This window comes from Phyllostomus discolor, chromosome 5 (genome assembly GCF_004126475.2).
Source record: "Phyllostomus discolor isolate MPI-MPIP mPhyDis1 chromosome 5, mPhyDis1.pri.v3, whole genome shotgun sequence".
Classification (NCBI taxonomy): domain Eukaryota; kingdom Metazoa; phylum Chordata; class Mammalia; order Chiroptera; family Phyllostomidae; genus Phyllostomus; species Phyllostomus discolor.
In genome coordinates, this window is record NC_040907.2 from 100,525,467 (window position 1) to 100,539,419 (window position 13,953).

Consider the following 13,953-nt stretch of genomic DNA (forward strand, 5'->3'; position numbering starts at 1 on the left):
ATGAAATGTTAAAGGGACTAATTTAACAAAAAGATCAAAACTATGAACATTAAAATGGCACCAAATACATAACTATCAACAACTGAATCTAAGAACACACTAAGCAAATAAACAAAACAGAAACTGAATCATAAATATGAGAACATTGGGATGGTGGCCAATTGTGAGGGAGGTCTGGGGGGATGAGGGGAAGATGAAGGGATGAAGAAGTACAAATTGGTAGTTCCAGAATAGGCAGGGAGATGTTAAGAACAAGTATAGGAAATGGAGTTTTCAAAGAATTTATATGCATGACCCATGGACATGAACAAAGGAGGGAGGATTGCTGGAGGGAATGGGGGGTGCTAGGTGGAAGGGGGCAAAGGGGAAAAATGGGACAATTGTAATAGCATTATCAATTAAAAAAGAAAATAAAAAAGTTAATTCAACTGATCATGGACTTTAATGGAAAATACAAAACTACAAAACTTTCAGAAAAAAATCATGGAAAAATATCACTGGGATCTAGAGCTAGGCAAAGAGATCTTAGCGTTGATATTAAAAAAATCTATAAAAGGAAAATGATAAATATGACTTATCAAAATTAAAATTTTGCTCTGTGAAAGTCCCTATTAAAAGAATGAAAAGACAAGCAACAAAGTGGAGAAAATATTTGCAAATGACCTATCAAAGAACTAGTATCTAGAATACATTAAAAACTCCCAAAGCTCTACAGCAAAAACAAAACAAAACAAAACAAAAAAACAAAACACAATGCAATTGGAAAATGGGCAAAAGACATGAAGAAACATTTCACTGAAGGGATATACAGATAGCAAATAAGCCCATGAAAAGTTGTTCAAACATTAAGGAAATGCATATTAAAACCATGATGAGATAGCAAATATACACCTATCAGAATGACTGAAAAACAAAATAAATCAAAACAAAACAGTAACACCACCAAATGCTGGCCAAGACATGAAAAAACTGTGTGACTCATCCATCGCTGGTGAGAATGCAAATAGTACAGCCATTTTGGAAAATTGTTTGGCAGTTTTTTAAAACACTAATTTTCCTTATGACCAAACAGTTGCCCTCCTGGGTATTTATCCCAGAGAAATGAATATTTATGTTCACATAAAGACCTCTACATGAATATTTACAGCAACTTTATTCGTAAGGGCCCTAAACTGAAACAACCAAGATGTTCTTAAATGGATGAATGCATAATTAAACAAATTGTGGTACATCCTTAACACTGACTACTATTTAGGAATAAAAAGAAACAAAATGTGATACATGCACCACCCTGGATGAATCTCCAATGAATTATGCTGAATGAAAAAAAGCCATTTGTAAGAGGTTATAATAGTGCACGATTCCACTCATATAACATTTTTGAAATGACAAAGTTCCAGAAATGAAGATCAAATTAGTGGTTGCCAGGTTAAGGAGGGGGTGGGGTGGGTAGGAAGTAGGTGTGGCTATACAGGGGCAACCAGAGGGATCCTGATGGTGATGGACTAGGCTGTCTTCACTGTATCCATGTAAATGTCCAGGTTGTACCTAATAGAGATGGTTTGGCAAGATGTTACATTGGGAGAAACTGGGTCAAGAGTATTACAGGATTTCTCTGTATCACCTCTCAACACTACAATGATCTCAAAATAAAAAGTTTAATTAAAAACACAACAAAACATAAGACATTGATGATTGGGATCCACCTCAGACTAATTACATCAGGATCTTGGGGCAGATTCATAGAGGGAACTAGCGTTAAGACTCTCCGAGTAACTAATGTTCACCCAAGGCTGGGCACTGCTGGTCTAAGGTTCTCAGTGGCACCGTGGGGTTGCCCATGAGAGGGTGGCTGAGTACCCAGGGTTTCAGGCTCTTTACCCTCCCACTCTCACTGGAGGGGCTCCTCTTTCCTAAATTAATTTGAAAAATCTGTCCTTCAGGTATGGGCTCTTAAAATAAAGACATCTTTGGAATATGGAAGAGCTTTCTAGGGTGATAGAATACAAATCTCAGACCCTCCTCCACTGGGCCACTGATGGTGCCCAGACATGTAATCTTGATCAGAGTGACCCTAGGGAATGTCACATTTCAGCAGACAACTGAGTAGAGTTCTCGGCCTCCTGAACTCACCCTCGGTAGTTATTTCTGACCAAGACATCATGCAAACCAGCAAGCCTGCTCTGAGTTGAGTGTGCTGGGCTTGGCTCAAGTGGAGAAATGAGTAGGCACCAGGCTCTACTCCTGCTGCCTGGGGCAGATGAGACAGTCCATGGAGGCAGCCAGTGAGACAATACCAAGTGGCTGGAGGGAGCTGGGGAGAATTCCCTAACCTCAGTGATGACGGTTTTATTTCCTGGGTGAATAAGAAGGTATCTTTATGAGGGGACACCTCCTGTCATACACGATGAGCTGCTAGAGGAGAGGGGAAGGGCAGCTATTACTGATAATGATGATTATCAAAGATTTCAAAGATAATAATGCCAATAGAGAGATATCATCTGGAGGGCATGAGGAGACAACAGGCCCCTTCTCTAGAGTACCTGGGTGTCCTGACTCCATGTGCCTTTCCAGAGAGGCCCTGGGGTGAATGTTAGCTCCTTATCTTGTGAGGGAAGGGTGATGGGAAATGCTGGGGGAATGTGTTAACACAGCTTGGACTCAAATTCCATGTCCTTCCACCCTGAAATCAGTTCATCCTGATGAGGAGCATGACAAGTTGGATGGGTGACTTTTTTCAGACCCCTTCCAGGAGCATCAGGACTCTGGCCAGAGCCTCCTTCTTATTGTCAGTGGTCAGAAGAAAGTCCTGGGGAAAAACCTGGGGTGAGTGTCTTCCTAAACACTGCTCTTATTCTCACCTTCGACAACTCCACATACGTTGGCATACACATCCAATATCTTTTTTCTTCGACTTTGAATCTATGAAAAAAGTAAAGAGAATGTTAATTTTCAGAAAGGGGGAAATGGTAGTAGACAACAAACTAAGCCCTCCATCTCAGTGTTGGCAGATAGCTGTTCTCCCCTGATTTCTAATCAGAAATGTGGAATCAAGTCCTCATATGAACATGTTATCCATAATTCAGAGAGAAAGCCTTTCTTTGGGGTTATCCAAGTCAAGCACCTTCAATGCCCATTGGCGGGGTTGCTTAGGTTCCACTGAACATTTAGACTCACAGGACGACCAGAGGCCACATCTAGCATTTGTCTGTTTGGAAGGATCAATGTTGAGGACCCCAGTTTGCCAGCAGGCAGCCAAGAAATGAATCCCATGATGGACAGGTGCAGAAGTGGCCCAGCTTGAAAGGTCCTAGGCTCTGGAACCAATATCACTCATAAGCACTCCATAGGTCTCCAGGCTTCTGCAAGTGACAAGCCCCACTGCAGAGATCACTGAACTGGGCAGCACAGAGCATGATGTCCCCATGAGAACCCAGGCCAGATCCAGCTTCTCAATCAGGGACACTTTTGCCAAGAATATCATTGCCTAGCAACTTAGTTGACCTGATGCTTGGATTCAGCTGCCAGTGAACCACATGCTAGACATTCAGACACCCTGAGGCAGGGCTTGGCTCACCTTTGCCAACACCCTTACCATGGTATGTTCCAAAGTGGGCTGCTTCAGGTGACAAACCTAGTGGAGCATTTTTATATGAAAAATGTGCATAATATGTCTATATATAGTTAGGTATACATATACTATATATATAAGTATGTAGTTATATTTAATTATTATATGTGTGTTTGGATATAGGCCAGTAAATTTACAAAGGTTTTTTTCTGTCCTATGGCATTGAAAATACTTTTAACTTTTTGTTTTATTTTTCATTTTCTTCTATGAAGCTATATATGAGAAATAAGTTTTCCATTTTTTAAATATCGGGTTTTAAACATGTCACTCCATCTAGGTTTCCTGGATGGGGCTGTGGGAGGAATACCACACTGTCTGACGGCACAGTAAATCAGAAGGTGGATGGCCGGGCTGCCAGAATCTCACCCCAGCTGACTTTGTGGTGGTGGCAGACTTCTCCCTGGCTAGGTGGACCAGTGACAGCAAGCACAGCTCAGGGGAGCCCTGCTTGTCAGTGGCAGGCTCCTCATCACTGTCCATGCTTCGACTCAGCAGCTGCTCATTCTCAGACGAGGCATCATTCTCACTGTGGAAACAAGAAGGGGGCTCATTCATGGTGTCTGGGAAGTTGCAGCCTGGACACGTCCTTCCATTGAGGGGTATGGTTGGGATACAGAGACTTGTTTCTTAAGCTTTCACTAAGCAGACTGTGGGGCAGGAGGCATGGCACACAAAATCAGAGGGACACAGACTGCTCTCTATTCCTTTCCAGACATGGAAGTTGGATGCAGGGTGGCCCACAGGTGCTGTGCTCATTCTTCTGTCCCACCTAGTTCAAGAAAGTGTTCTTGAATGTGTTATAGCTTTATGTATGTAATTCAGAGAAGTGCCAAGTTCAACCTTGTGTCTTCATGTAGCAAACAAGTTTATATAGCTGGCATGGATTTTGTGCCAACTCTCCAGAATAAATGAAAACAAAACTGACCAGAGCCTGAGCCTGGGGAACTGCTTTGACTAGGGAGTGGCCTAGCCAGGATGTATGTGCCATGGGGTGAGGGTACAGCCAGCACAGAGAGGGGCTTTGGGGGATCACACAGGAGGGCAGGTGGGCTCAGTCACACTGTTGCTCATGGCCCATGCCCATGGCCCGAGGCACATGCGGGTTGAAGCTCAAACTCTCAAAATATTCCCAAATATATGAAAACATTCTTTTTTTTTTATAAGCATCCTTCTTGTTTCCTGTGGTTTGGCTAAAGAATTATCTTTGCTAGTAACTGGATTACAGTAATGAAGCCCACACTGAGCATAATTCTAGAGGCAGAAGAATATAAAGAAAACAAAAATGGTGGGTAGGACCCAGGAGGCTTCAGGCCTCTTGGGAGGTGGTGGCCTACTACTGTCCCCACCAGATAGCAAGCCAGGTGGAAAAGCCCCACTGTCCCCAGACCACTGAGTGGCCTCAGGTCCTTTCCCTAAGATCTGAGAGAAGGCGGACAGGATGAAATCTCAGTGCCTTGTCTTTTAAAAAACAATGATTTAGTGTTAATTTTTATTTAACATTTGTGTATGAAATAAACATTATTTTTCCAAGTAGAGTCCCCAAATATTTTCTCAGTTGTTAGAGGAAACTTAAGTCATAGGATGCATCCCTGTGTTTTTAGTTTTCTCCCCCCCTCTTGGGACTGAGAAAAGGCTGGAAGGACAGGTGGAGAGAGGCTGACACAACATGGGATTAGATAGATGAAGGCTGGAGGAGCAATTCATCTCCAAGAGGCACAATGAAGAATCAAGTCCCCACCACAAAGCTGCAAGCCTGGGTTCTATCCTGGTAACAGCAGCTTGGACCTTGCACATACTTGCCAGATGTGCATGAAGTTGCTCAGGCCACAAATTCATGAGGTTTTGAAAAATGTTCATGGGTAACAGAGACACTTATCAGGAATACCATTTTCTAGGGGACTGCCAAGTTCCGCACAATTGGTTTTCTTTCCCAGTATGCAAAGATTTCATGATTTAAATTTGTTTCTGGCCCTTGTATCAGGAATGTGGAGTTCCAAATGATATAACATGTTTGGTGGTGCTTTATAAATGCCAAAGCTCTATGCAAACACCTGGATTCATTATCATTCCTAAAAAGCACAGCTTTACAAGAGTTCACATACCCTAGAAACATCACAGGCTGGGAGTGAGGAGAGGAGGGATTTACCCTCTGCTCTTTCTGTAGCCAGTTTGGTGACTTCTCATGGCCTCTGTGTCCCCTTCTGCAACAGGGATATTTGAGTGGATGGGGTCCTGGAACAACCATGGAGTGGACCATTAACATGGGATGGATTTTTGGAATTTAAATAGGACTAAGTCCAAATGACCATATAAGGGGGCAAATAAAAAGTTACTTTCTTTAACCCTAGATGTTAAAGCTGGGGTTGATTCCACATCCCAATGTGTATGTGTATGTGTGGTAAATATGCTAAAGACTTCATGTGTCAAATCTCTTTCTGAAGAAGCCCTATTTCACTAAGTGTTGCTGGTTGGTCCAGAGCCTATGGAACATACACTGGAGTCAGGGCCTGAACTCAGCCCCCAGTCCTGCCACTCACTGGGCATGCAACCATAGGCACATGACGGCTTCCAAACCTCAACTTCTTTCAAAGGTATATAATGTTACATAAGCCCTTATGAGTAACATAAGCCCTATGAGTAACACATTCATGACTAGTGAGTAATCAGCACCAAACATTTGGTAGCCATCTTTATCACCACTGTCACTGTATTATAGGGACATCGGCTCTAGCTTTAGCACTATGCTGTCAGTATTTGCTTGGGGAGCAGCAGCAGGAATATTACCAAGGCTACTGGAGAGGAAGTGGTCATGCAGAAGCTTTGGAGTCTGCAAGAGAAAGGTGGATGTTGAAGAGAAAGGCCTGGAGCATCTGGCCCTGTAGGAAGGGAGGAGGGCCAACCCAGAGTGGCTGGCAGGTGTTGACTACCTGTCTCTAATACTACCTGGTCCCAGCTTCAGGTCAACAGTGAGGCTGTGACCCCATGCTGACTGGGATTGCCTTGCTGGTCCCTGGGGCCTTGTTCCCTTTGGAGCTGTCCCTAGCACAACTCCAGGCCAGTAGACAGGTTTCTCAGTACACTTCTTGCTTGCCATGGCCAGCTCCCTTTCCTATTCGGGGTTCCCGAGGACCTCCTCACTTTAGCCTGAAACTGGGGGCTGTTGGGATCTGCTTTGGTTTGACCTACCTCTTGGCATTCTTTGCTGGAACTGCTGCTAGCTTCTCAAATTCATCCTTCTCTGAGAAAATCACCACACTGTCTGTAGGCAAATAGGAAGATTGGGAGAGAGAGGAGTTAAGAATTGGCTCCAGCTCTGAGGTGGTCCTTCTGTTGCTCACTTCCTCTTTAGCAGACTTACTTGGTGGCTAAACCATAATACCTAAAGGATTAAACATAACATGGCTGCACTGACACCCCTTCCTATGACTCCTGTGCTAAGTGGCAGAGAGCATAGCCAGGTTAGAAGGCCAGGCTGCTGGTGTAGTGGCAGAGGGGCAAAAAGTCTCCACCCTGGAGATGGACACCCACACTTATAGGGACTCTGCAGACCTGGAGCCTCTTTTTTGTCCTCTTCCTTGCTCACTTGGGCTTCCACACTCTTCACTGAGTGGCTGGTGCAGCAGGCTAATTGGAGAAAGAGAAGTGTGTGAGCAGCCAGGTGCACCAACTGGGTAAGTTGATGGAGCTGTTCAAGGGGGAGAGGATATGGGGCAGGCATTGAGGAGCAGTCACCTGGGGCAGAAGGCTTTGTCTTCATGATGTAGAACATGATGATGAGGACAATGGCGATGGCCATGATGAAGATGGTGGACATGGCAATGATCAGAGCTGTGGCCAGGTGTCCTTGGCCTGAGAGCTCTGCTGAAGTTGGGGATAGAAGGTAATGACTTAGGGTTAAAAGAGTACCTACAGGAACCCACCTATCAGGTAGGGCCCTTTCCCCTTCAAGACCACAGCCCCTTTGGGACACTTTCTGGGGGACCCTCAGAAGCCAAAATGCTTGCTTAGTCTCAGAACCCAGCTCTACAAGCTTGTTTTGGCCACGTCATCAGGACTACCCATGAACTCCCCTTGTTTGTCTCAACCTAGGTAGAACCAGACTTCTCTGGAGTGCCATGGTTTTGATTTGTTCAGTTGTTTCCTGGGCTTGCCCTTGGTTCTACTACTTTGGAAACCTGAAATGCATGCTGAGTGCACCATGGGTATCTGAAGGAAGTCCAAGCCTCACTGAGGACCCAGGCCTTAAACATGCTTAAACAGATGGCACTGAGATAGTGCAAGAGGGAAGGAGGAGCCACTATGGGGTCTTGCTCTTAAAAACCTGTGGACCTTGGGGGTCCTCCTTCATCCTTCCATCCCAAAGGAATTGGGGAGTGGAGTGAAATATAGTTTCACTATAGATAGTAAATAGTAAGTATCTATTGGAAATAGATAGTAAAGTCTTGAGATCAGAAGGTTTATATAAAAGCCAGCAACAGAATTGCTGCTGACACCAGGGCTGGCCAAAGGCCATGAAGCTGCAGAAGCTGCTCCTCTCCTGTCTTCACCACTCATGTCCTGAGCACACACCCCTGGCACCCTGGGAATGTGCCTTCATTACTAACATACTTTAATGGGCCCCGGACACCCATGGAGTGATTGGGTCTACTCCTTTCAGAGACAGTACTAACTTCCAGCAACTGGGGTATTGAGTGTGATTCAATCACATTAGGGCAGTGATCTGAAGTAGAGAAGAGCTTCATGGTCACTTCTAATAATTCCTCTCCAGTCCTCCCCCTTATGTCTAGGTGGTAACTCCAGAATATCAAACCTAGGCAGCCTGCCTACCTTTATGGGCATGCTGGAGAGGAGAGAGGGTGCTGCTGCCAGCAGTGCTGGGGAAGTTGGCAGAGACCCTCGAGGTGGCTCCCGCACCTGCAAGGAGAACAGTCACTGTGCATTTCTCAGGATGGCCTGCAGAGGCTCCACCATCAACACTGGAACACCTGGTGTGGCAACACAGCCACTGATCTAAAATTCCACATTAGGAATGGACTGAAAGGGGGCCTGAATAATATATGCTATATGAGTTATACAAGTAACATATGTTTATTATTTAAAAAAGCCAGAACAGAAGACAGAAGTAAAAAAAATCACTCACAGCCTCTGTCTAAAGTTAACATTTTGGTGTCTTTTTCTCTAGGATTTTTGCCATGATACATTTTAAAAATAGTTGTGAACAAACCATTTAAGAGCAGGCATGAGCTTGGTCTTTTTTCAAAACCGTGATTCATAAAAACTCCTGTTCTATTTAAAAAGTGTTACTTAGGAATAAAATGGGAGCTGGTTTTGTGATCAGACAATTAATAAAATTTTTCAGTTAAAATAAACAAACAAAAAATTCTACCACAGAAAAGACATTCTAATGGTGAACTTTTCTCTAGGGCAAACTTGAGTTTTGCAGTTAATAAAAATGGTCATATTTCAAATAAGTTTCCTCCTGTCTTGCGTTTGTCTCCATCAATTCTGGAGTAACTGGGAAAGTGGTTTTGCCCTGAATGATAAGTGAGTGTCCTCTGTATACTCCACACATGTCAGGTCTCCCAGTAGCCCAGCCAGGAGGTACAGCCCTGATGCTGGACGTAGGACAGCAAGGCTTCTGTGAGAAACAGGGCTATTTTCTGTAACAGAAGGTTCTCAGGAGAAACACAGCCACTTGCTTTGTGAGTGGTATTTCTAAGGCCACCTGTACACATAACTTGTAGAAACCAATGAGACAATGACCACAGCCAACTGGGCAAGAAAAGTCCTCCTGAAATATCCATACTTCTGTGGCCAGTAGGTAGAGAAGGTCAAAGGAGAGAGCAGGATCAGAAACTTTTGATCCTCATACCTTTGAAAACAAATAGAACTCTACAAATAAAATTGGATAGCAGAAATATATAAAGAACTCACACAACTCTACTCTAAGAGGACAAGCAACCCAACTGAAAAATGGGCAAGGGACTTGAACAGATACTTCTCCAAGGAGGACATACAGAGGACACACATGAAAAGATGCTGAGTATCACTAGCTATCAGAGAATGCAAATTAAAACCACAATGAGATACCACTTCACACCAGTCAGAATGGCCATCATAAACAAAGCAGCAAACAAGTGTTGGAGAGATTGTGGAGAAATGGGAACTCTAGTGCACTTTTAGTGGGATTGCAGACTGGTACAACCACTATGGAAAACAGTATGGAATTTCCTCAGAAAACTAAAATTGAATCTGCCTTTTGATCCAGCAATTCCACTGTTAGGATTATATCCTAAGAACTGTGAAACACCAGTCCAAAGGAACCTATGTACCTCAATGTTCATAGCAGCGCAATTTGCAGTGGCCAAGTGCTGGAGACAACCTAGATGCCCATCAGTAAATGAATGGATCCAAAAACTATGGTACATTTACACAATGGAATTCTGTGCAGCAGAAAGAAAGAAGGAGCTCCTACCCTTTGTGACAGCATGAATGAAACTGGAAAGCATTATGCTAAGCGAAATAAGCCAGGCAGTGAAAGACAAATACCATATGATCTCACCTTTGACAGGAATCTAGTCAACAAAACAAACAAACAAGCAAAATATAACCAAAGACACTGAGTTTGGGAACAAACTGACAGTGACCAGAGGGGAGAGGGGATGGAATTTCAGAAGTGGGGAAGGGTTTGAAGGAACTAGCATGGAGGATACATGGACAATAACAAGGGAGGGATGGGGATAGGAGGGAGGGGTGAGCTGGGGTGGGGGCAGAGGGCAGAAAACTGTACTTGAACAACAACTAAAAAAAAATCGATGGCAGCCCTGGCTGGTGTGGCTCAGTGGTTGAATGCTGGCCTGTGAACCAAAGGGTCACCAGTTCAATTTTCAGTCAGGGCACATGCCTGGGTCGAGAGCCAGGTCCCCAGTAGGGTGTATGTGGGAGGCAACTACCCATTGATGTTTCTCTCCCTCTCCTCCCCTCTCTAAAAAGTAAATAAAATAAAAAAAATTGGATGGGAAGGATAAGCTGAAGCCTGATTCCTGGTGTAATTCCACATTTCTGTTAGGTGTCACAGTGCCAGGATCAGCCAGTTGCTCAGGTAAGATAGGAAATTAAACTGTCACAGGTACATAAGAAATGTGATTTGTTGCCTGAGGGGCCAATAGGAAGGTTTTTAGGAAGCACTGCAAAGTGTGACAGTTCATACCCTCCTCAACACTGGACAGGGGCTCACCCTGGGCAGGGTCAGCAAGGCAAGTGTGCATGCTCCTGGTGCCATCCTGCTGCCCTTCTAGCTCATACTCAGAACAGTTTTCCATGTTATTTCCTCTGTGGGGCTGCTGCTTCAAACATGGGTGTGGGCATCACAAAGACCACCACAGAATGGGTGGGTCAGTCCTTTCCTTTTGCAGGGAATGATGAGTTCTGTGGTTTCCATTCTTTCCTTCTTTTTTCTCAACTGCTATCATTGGAATGACTTCTCAGCTCTCCTACTGAGAGGGAGGGGTGCTGAGAGGTATAAGGGACACTAAGGTAACAGGTCAGCATGGGCTACCCTCTGAATCAACAGAGATCCTAGAAGTGATCTGCTCAGAATAGAGTGAGGCTCATTGATGGCCCCCACCTGTGTCCACAGGGCCTCCCCACTTTTTCTGTAATTGCTGGTGGGTGACAGGGCAGGAAGCTGGGTAATGGGACATCAAAATTGGTGGGTGTTTGGAGAAGGATAACAGCTGAAAGGTGTGGCTCTTCTTTCTTTCTTATGCCTTCCAGAACCTGTGAATGCACCTCCTCACCCCACTTGTATCTGGAGCTTAGGGAGATGTTTCTTTGTCTTTCTGGAGAATACCTAGCTTTTCTCACCCACCAAATTTAGGTGAGATTAAATTAATTTAGCCTTCTCATCTGGCCTTAAAATCAGTAGCCTACCAGGGTGGTGTTGGTGAAGGTGCGTGCTCCCCAAAGGAGGGGTTCATGTCTCTCAATAGATGCTCCCGGTGACAAGACTGATCTGGAGGCTTGCCTTTCACTCCTCACACACCATACAGATTCCTTTTGAAAGTTCCAGAATGATAAGATGGACTTCATATTTTTATCCCTGTTTTCATAGAGCTGGGAAGCAGTCTATCAAACCTTATCTAGTGAAGTGAGAAAAAAGAATACAGGGCATAACTTCAAGAAAATTGAACATTGAAACCACAGCTATTCTACCTGTTTGTTCAGGGGATCAAGGGAGTTTAAGCTATGTAGTCAGGAAAAGACTACCTGTGGGCTCTATTTGTGCATGTTTGTCACCTGTCTCTCTTGTCCATTTCTGCTAGGGCTTGCTGGTTGGGGCTATGTGACAGAAGTTGGGGTTAGGAACAGAAATATGGCCAGGGGCGTGGTCTAGAGTGGGACAGTGAGAATAGCCTAGCAGCATGCTAACTTAAAAAACATCTTTGCACCTGACTGGCAGGGCTGGTTACTCATGGACATCACCAGACAGTGGGTGCGGGCTATTGCATCAGTAAAGCTTACATCACTGCACCTGGCAGGCACTGGCCTGTCCTGGGTCAGGTGGCAAGCTGGACCATGCCTCCACCCTGACTTTCTGGACATTTCCCTCCAAAGTGAACTCCAGCTGATATTAACTGAACAGCCTGGCACATCAGAGGATACACAGGGAGAGTGGGCAGGGAGGCTGCATCACTAGAGGTCTACCTTTGGTGCGGGTGCCCTCAGGACAGCATGCCATTGCTACCATGACTCTGCATAGCATAGTGTCCTGCTCCAGGTTCTGCTGTGGTCTGATGAGGATTAACTCAGCACTATCAAAACTATTTGGTGTCTGTGAAGTTTCCCTTTGCTTAGACATGGGCTGTGTCTTTCCAGTTCACTTGGCCTCCTTGGAATGGATCACTGAAGAAAACATTTCTCGGTGTTGTTTCTATTAGGTGGTCAACTACTAACTCATCTTACCTTCCATAATGCTTGGGGACCAGATTTGAATAAGCAAAGAGGAGATATTTTATAAATGGGTAAGGGAAGGTTGTTCAAAACAGTAGTAACAGAAAATAAGCAGAAATTTGCACATAAGATCTCTATTAAAACAAAAGAAAATGAGGCAGCACTGACTCTGGATAGAAGGTATAGGCAGGTGGGGACCCTGTGGGGAGTATAGTCACCTTTCTCAGGAGGATTCTGAGAACTCTGAGCATGTGGTTTAATGCAGTTAGACCTCTATTCAATGTAATGGGGGGGTTTACTAAGAGACTTTGAGGCTTGTTGATTTACATTGTTTATAAATGTGCTGGTGTGTATTAGAGGTAGTTGGCATATAGCAAAATAGCTTGGGTTTTCAGGAATGATTCGTTTGTTGCCTCTTACAGTAGTCAATGAGGGTGCCTGAGTCTGTTGCATTGGTTCAGCCCTCCCTACTGGCGAATGCTGGAACAATGGGCAGAGCTATTAGGACTTGGCTGCTCAAAGTGAGGTCCTGGGGAGCTTGCTAGAAAGGGAGTTTTTGAACTCACCCAGACCTGCTGCAGCAGGACATGTTTCTTAACAGGACTCCTGGTGATGTGACAGATCGAAATGCTTGCTTTCTCATACTTTAGTCTAACATGCATTTCTCCCATGGCCCTCAGGCTAAGAGCTCCTGCTACACATATGCTTATTATTAGAGGAATTCTACTTGAGTTTAGAGGAACAGCCTCTTACCAGGGGGTGCCTCTCCTTGGGAGGTGAGAAAATGTGTACAAGGATGGTGACTGCTTATAGAAGATTTTCAGGAGCCTCAGGGCTGACTCAGATTAGCAGGGGTCAAATGACATAGAAATATTAAGAGATTTAGAGATTTCACACTTTTCCTTGTTAGTAACCAGATGCCTTCAGTAGTTAATCATCTCTTGTTCCCCCCATTCTCCCTTCCATTCTCCTAAATTTGGGGCTGTCAGAAGATGGATTTGAGGAACCATCTGCTCGAGTGGAAGCCTTCTCAATCAATACTGCTTTCCTTACTCCAAAACCTGACGTTTTGAATGTTGGCCTTTTGCAGTGTCTTTGTATTGGTAACAATGGGTGCACACATTCAAATTTGAGAAACATTGCTTTGGAAAGAGCTGGAAACTGGCATTTGGAGAGGCCAACACTTCACATTGGAGTTTCATCACTGTTGGGCACCACACCATAGCATCTAGAGGGAAATACAGCACTCCTGGTGATAGAGTGGAATTCTCCAGAAGGTGAGTACATCTTGGACTTGACTCAGAGGTCATAGTCACTGATGAGTGATTACAAAAATGTTGACAATGACAAGGGCACAACTTCTGGGTGCC

The 13,953-nt window shown here is 44.4% G+C and overlaps 1 protein-coding gene across 2 annotated transcripts in view; it reads right to left on the bottom strand.

The window, feature by feature from the left end:
- Positions 1-13,953, bottom strand: part of EDAR (ectodysplasin A receptor) — a 41,219-nt gene that overhangs the window by 13,446 nt on the left and 13,820 nt on the right. Inside the window, exons 5-10 of one of the 2 annotated variants that reach the window (XM_028513266.2) lie at positions 8,459-8,545; positions 7,364-7,489; positions 7,181-7,255; positions 6,818-6,890; positions 3,998-4,157; positions 2,862-2,922 (exon numbers count right to left, since the gene is read on the bottom strand). In XM_028513266.2, coding sequence (XP_028369067.2) covers positions 2,862-2,922; positions 3,998-4,157; positions 6,818-6,890; positions 7,181-7,255; positions 7,364-7,489; positions 8,459-8,545 — 582 coding nt within the window. Of the gene's footprint in view, positions 1-2,861; positions 2,923-3,997; positions 4,158-6,817; positions 6,891-7,180; positions 7,256-7,363; positions 7,493-8,458; positions 8,546-13,953 lie in introns of both variants that reach the window. The other variant, XM_036026637.1, reaches the window with a different exon arrangement.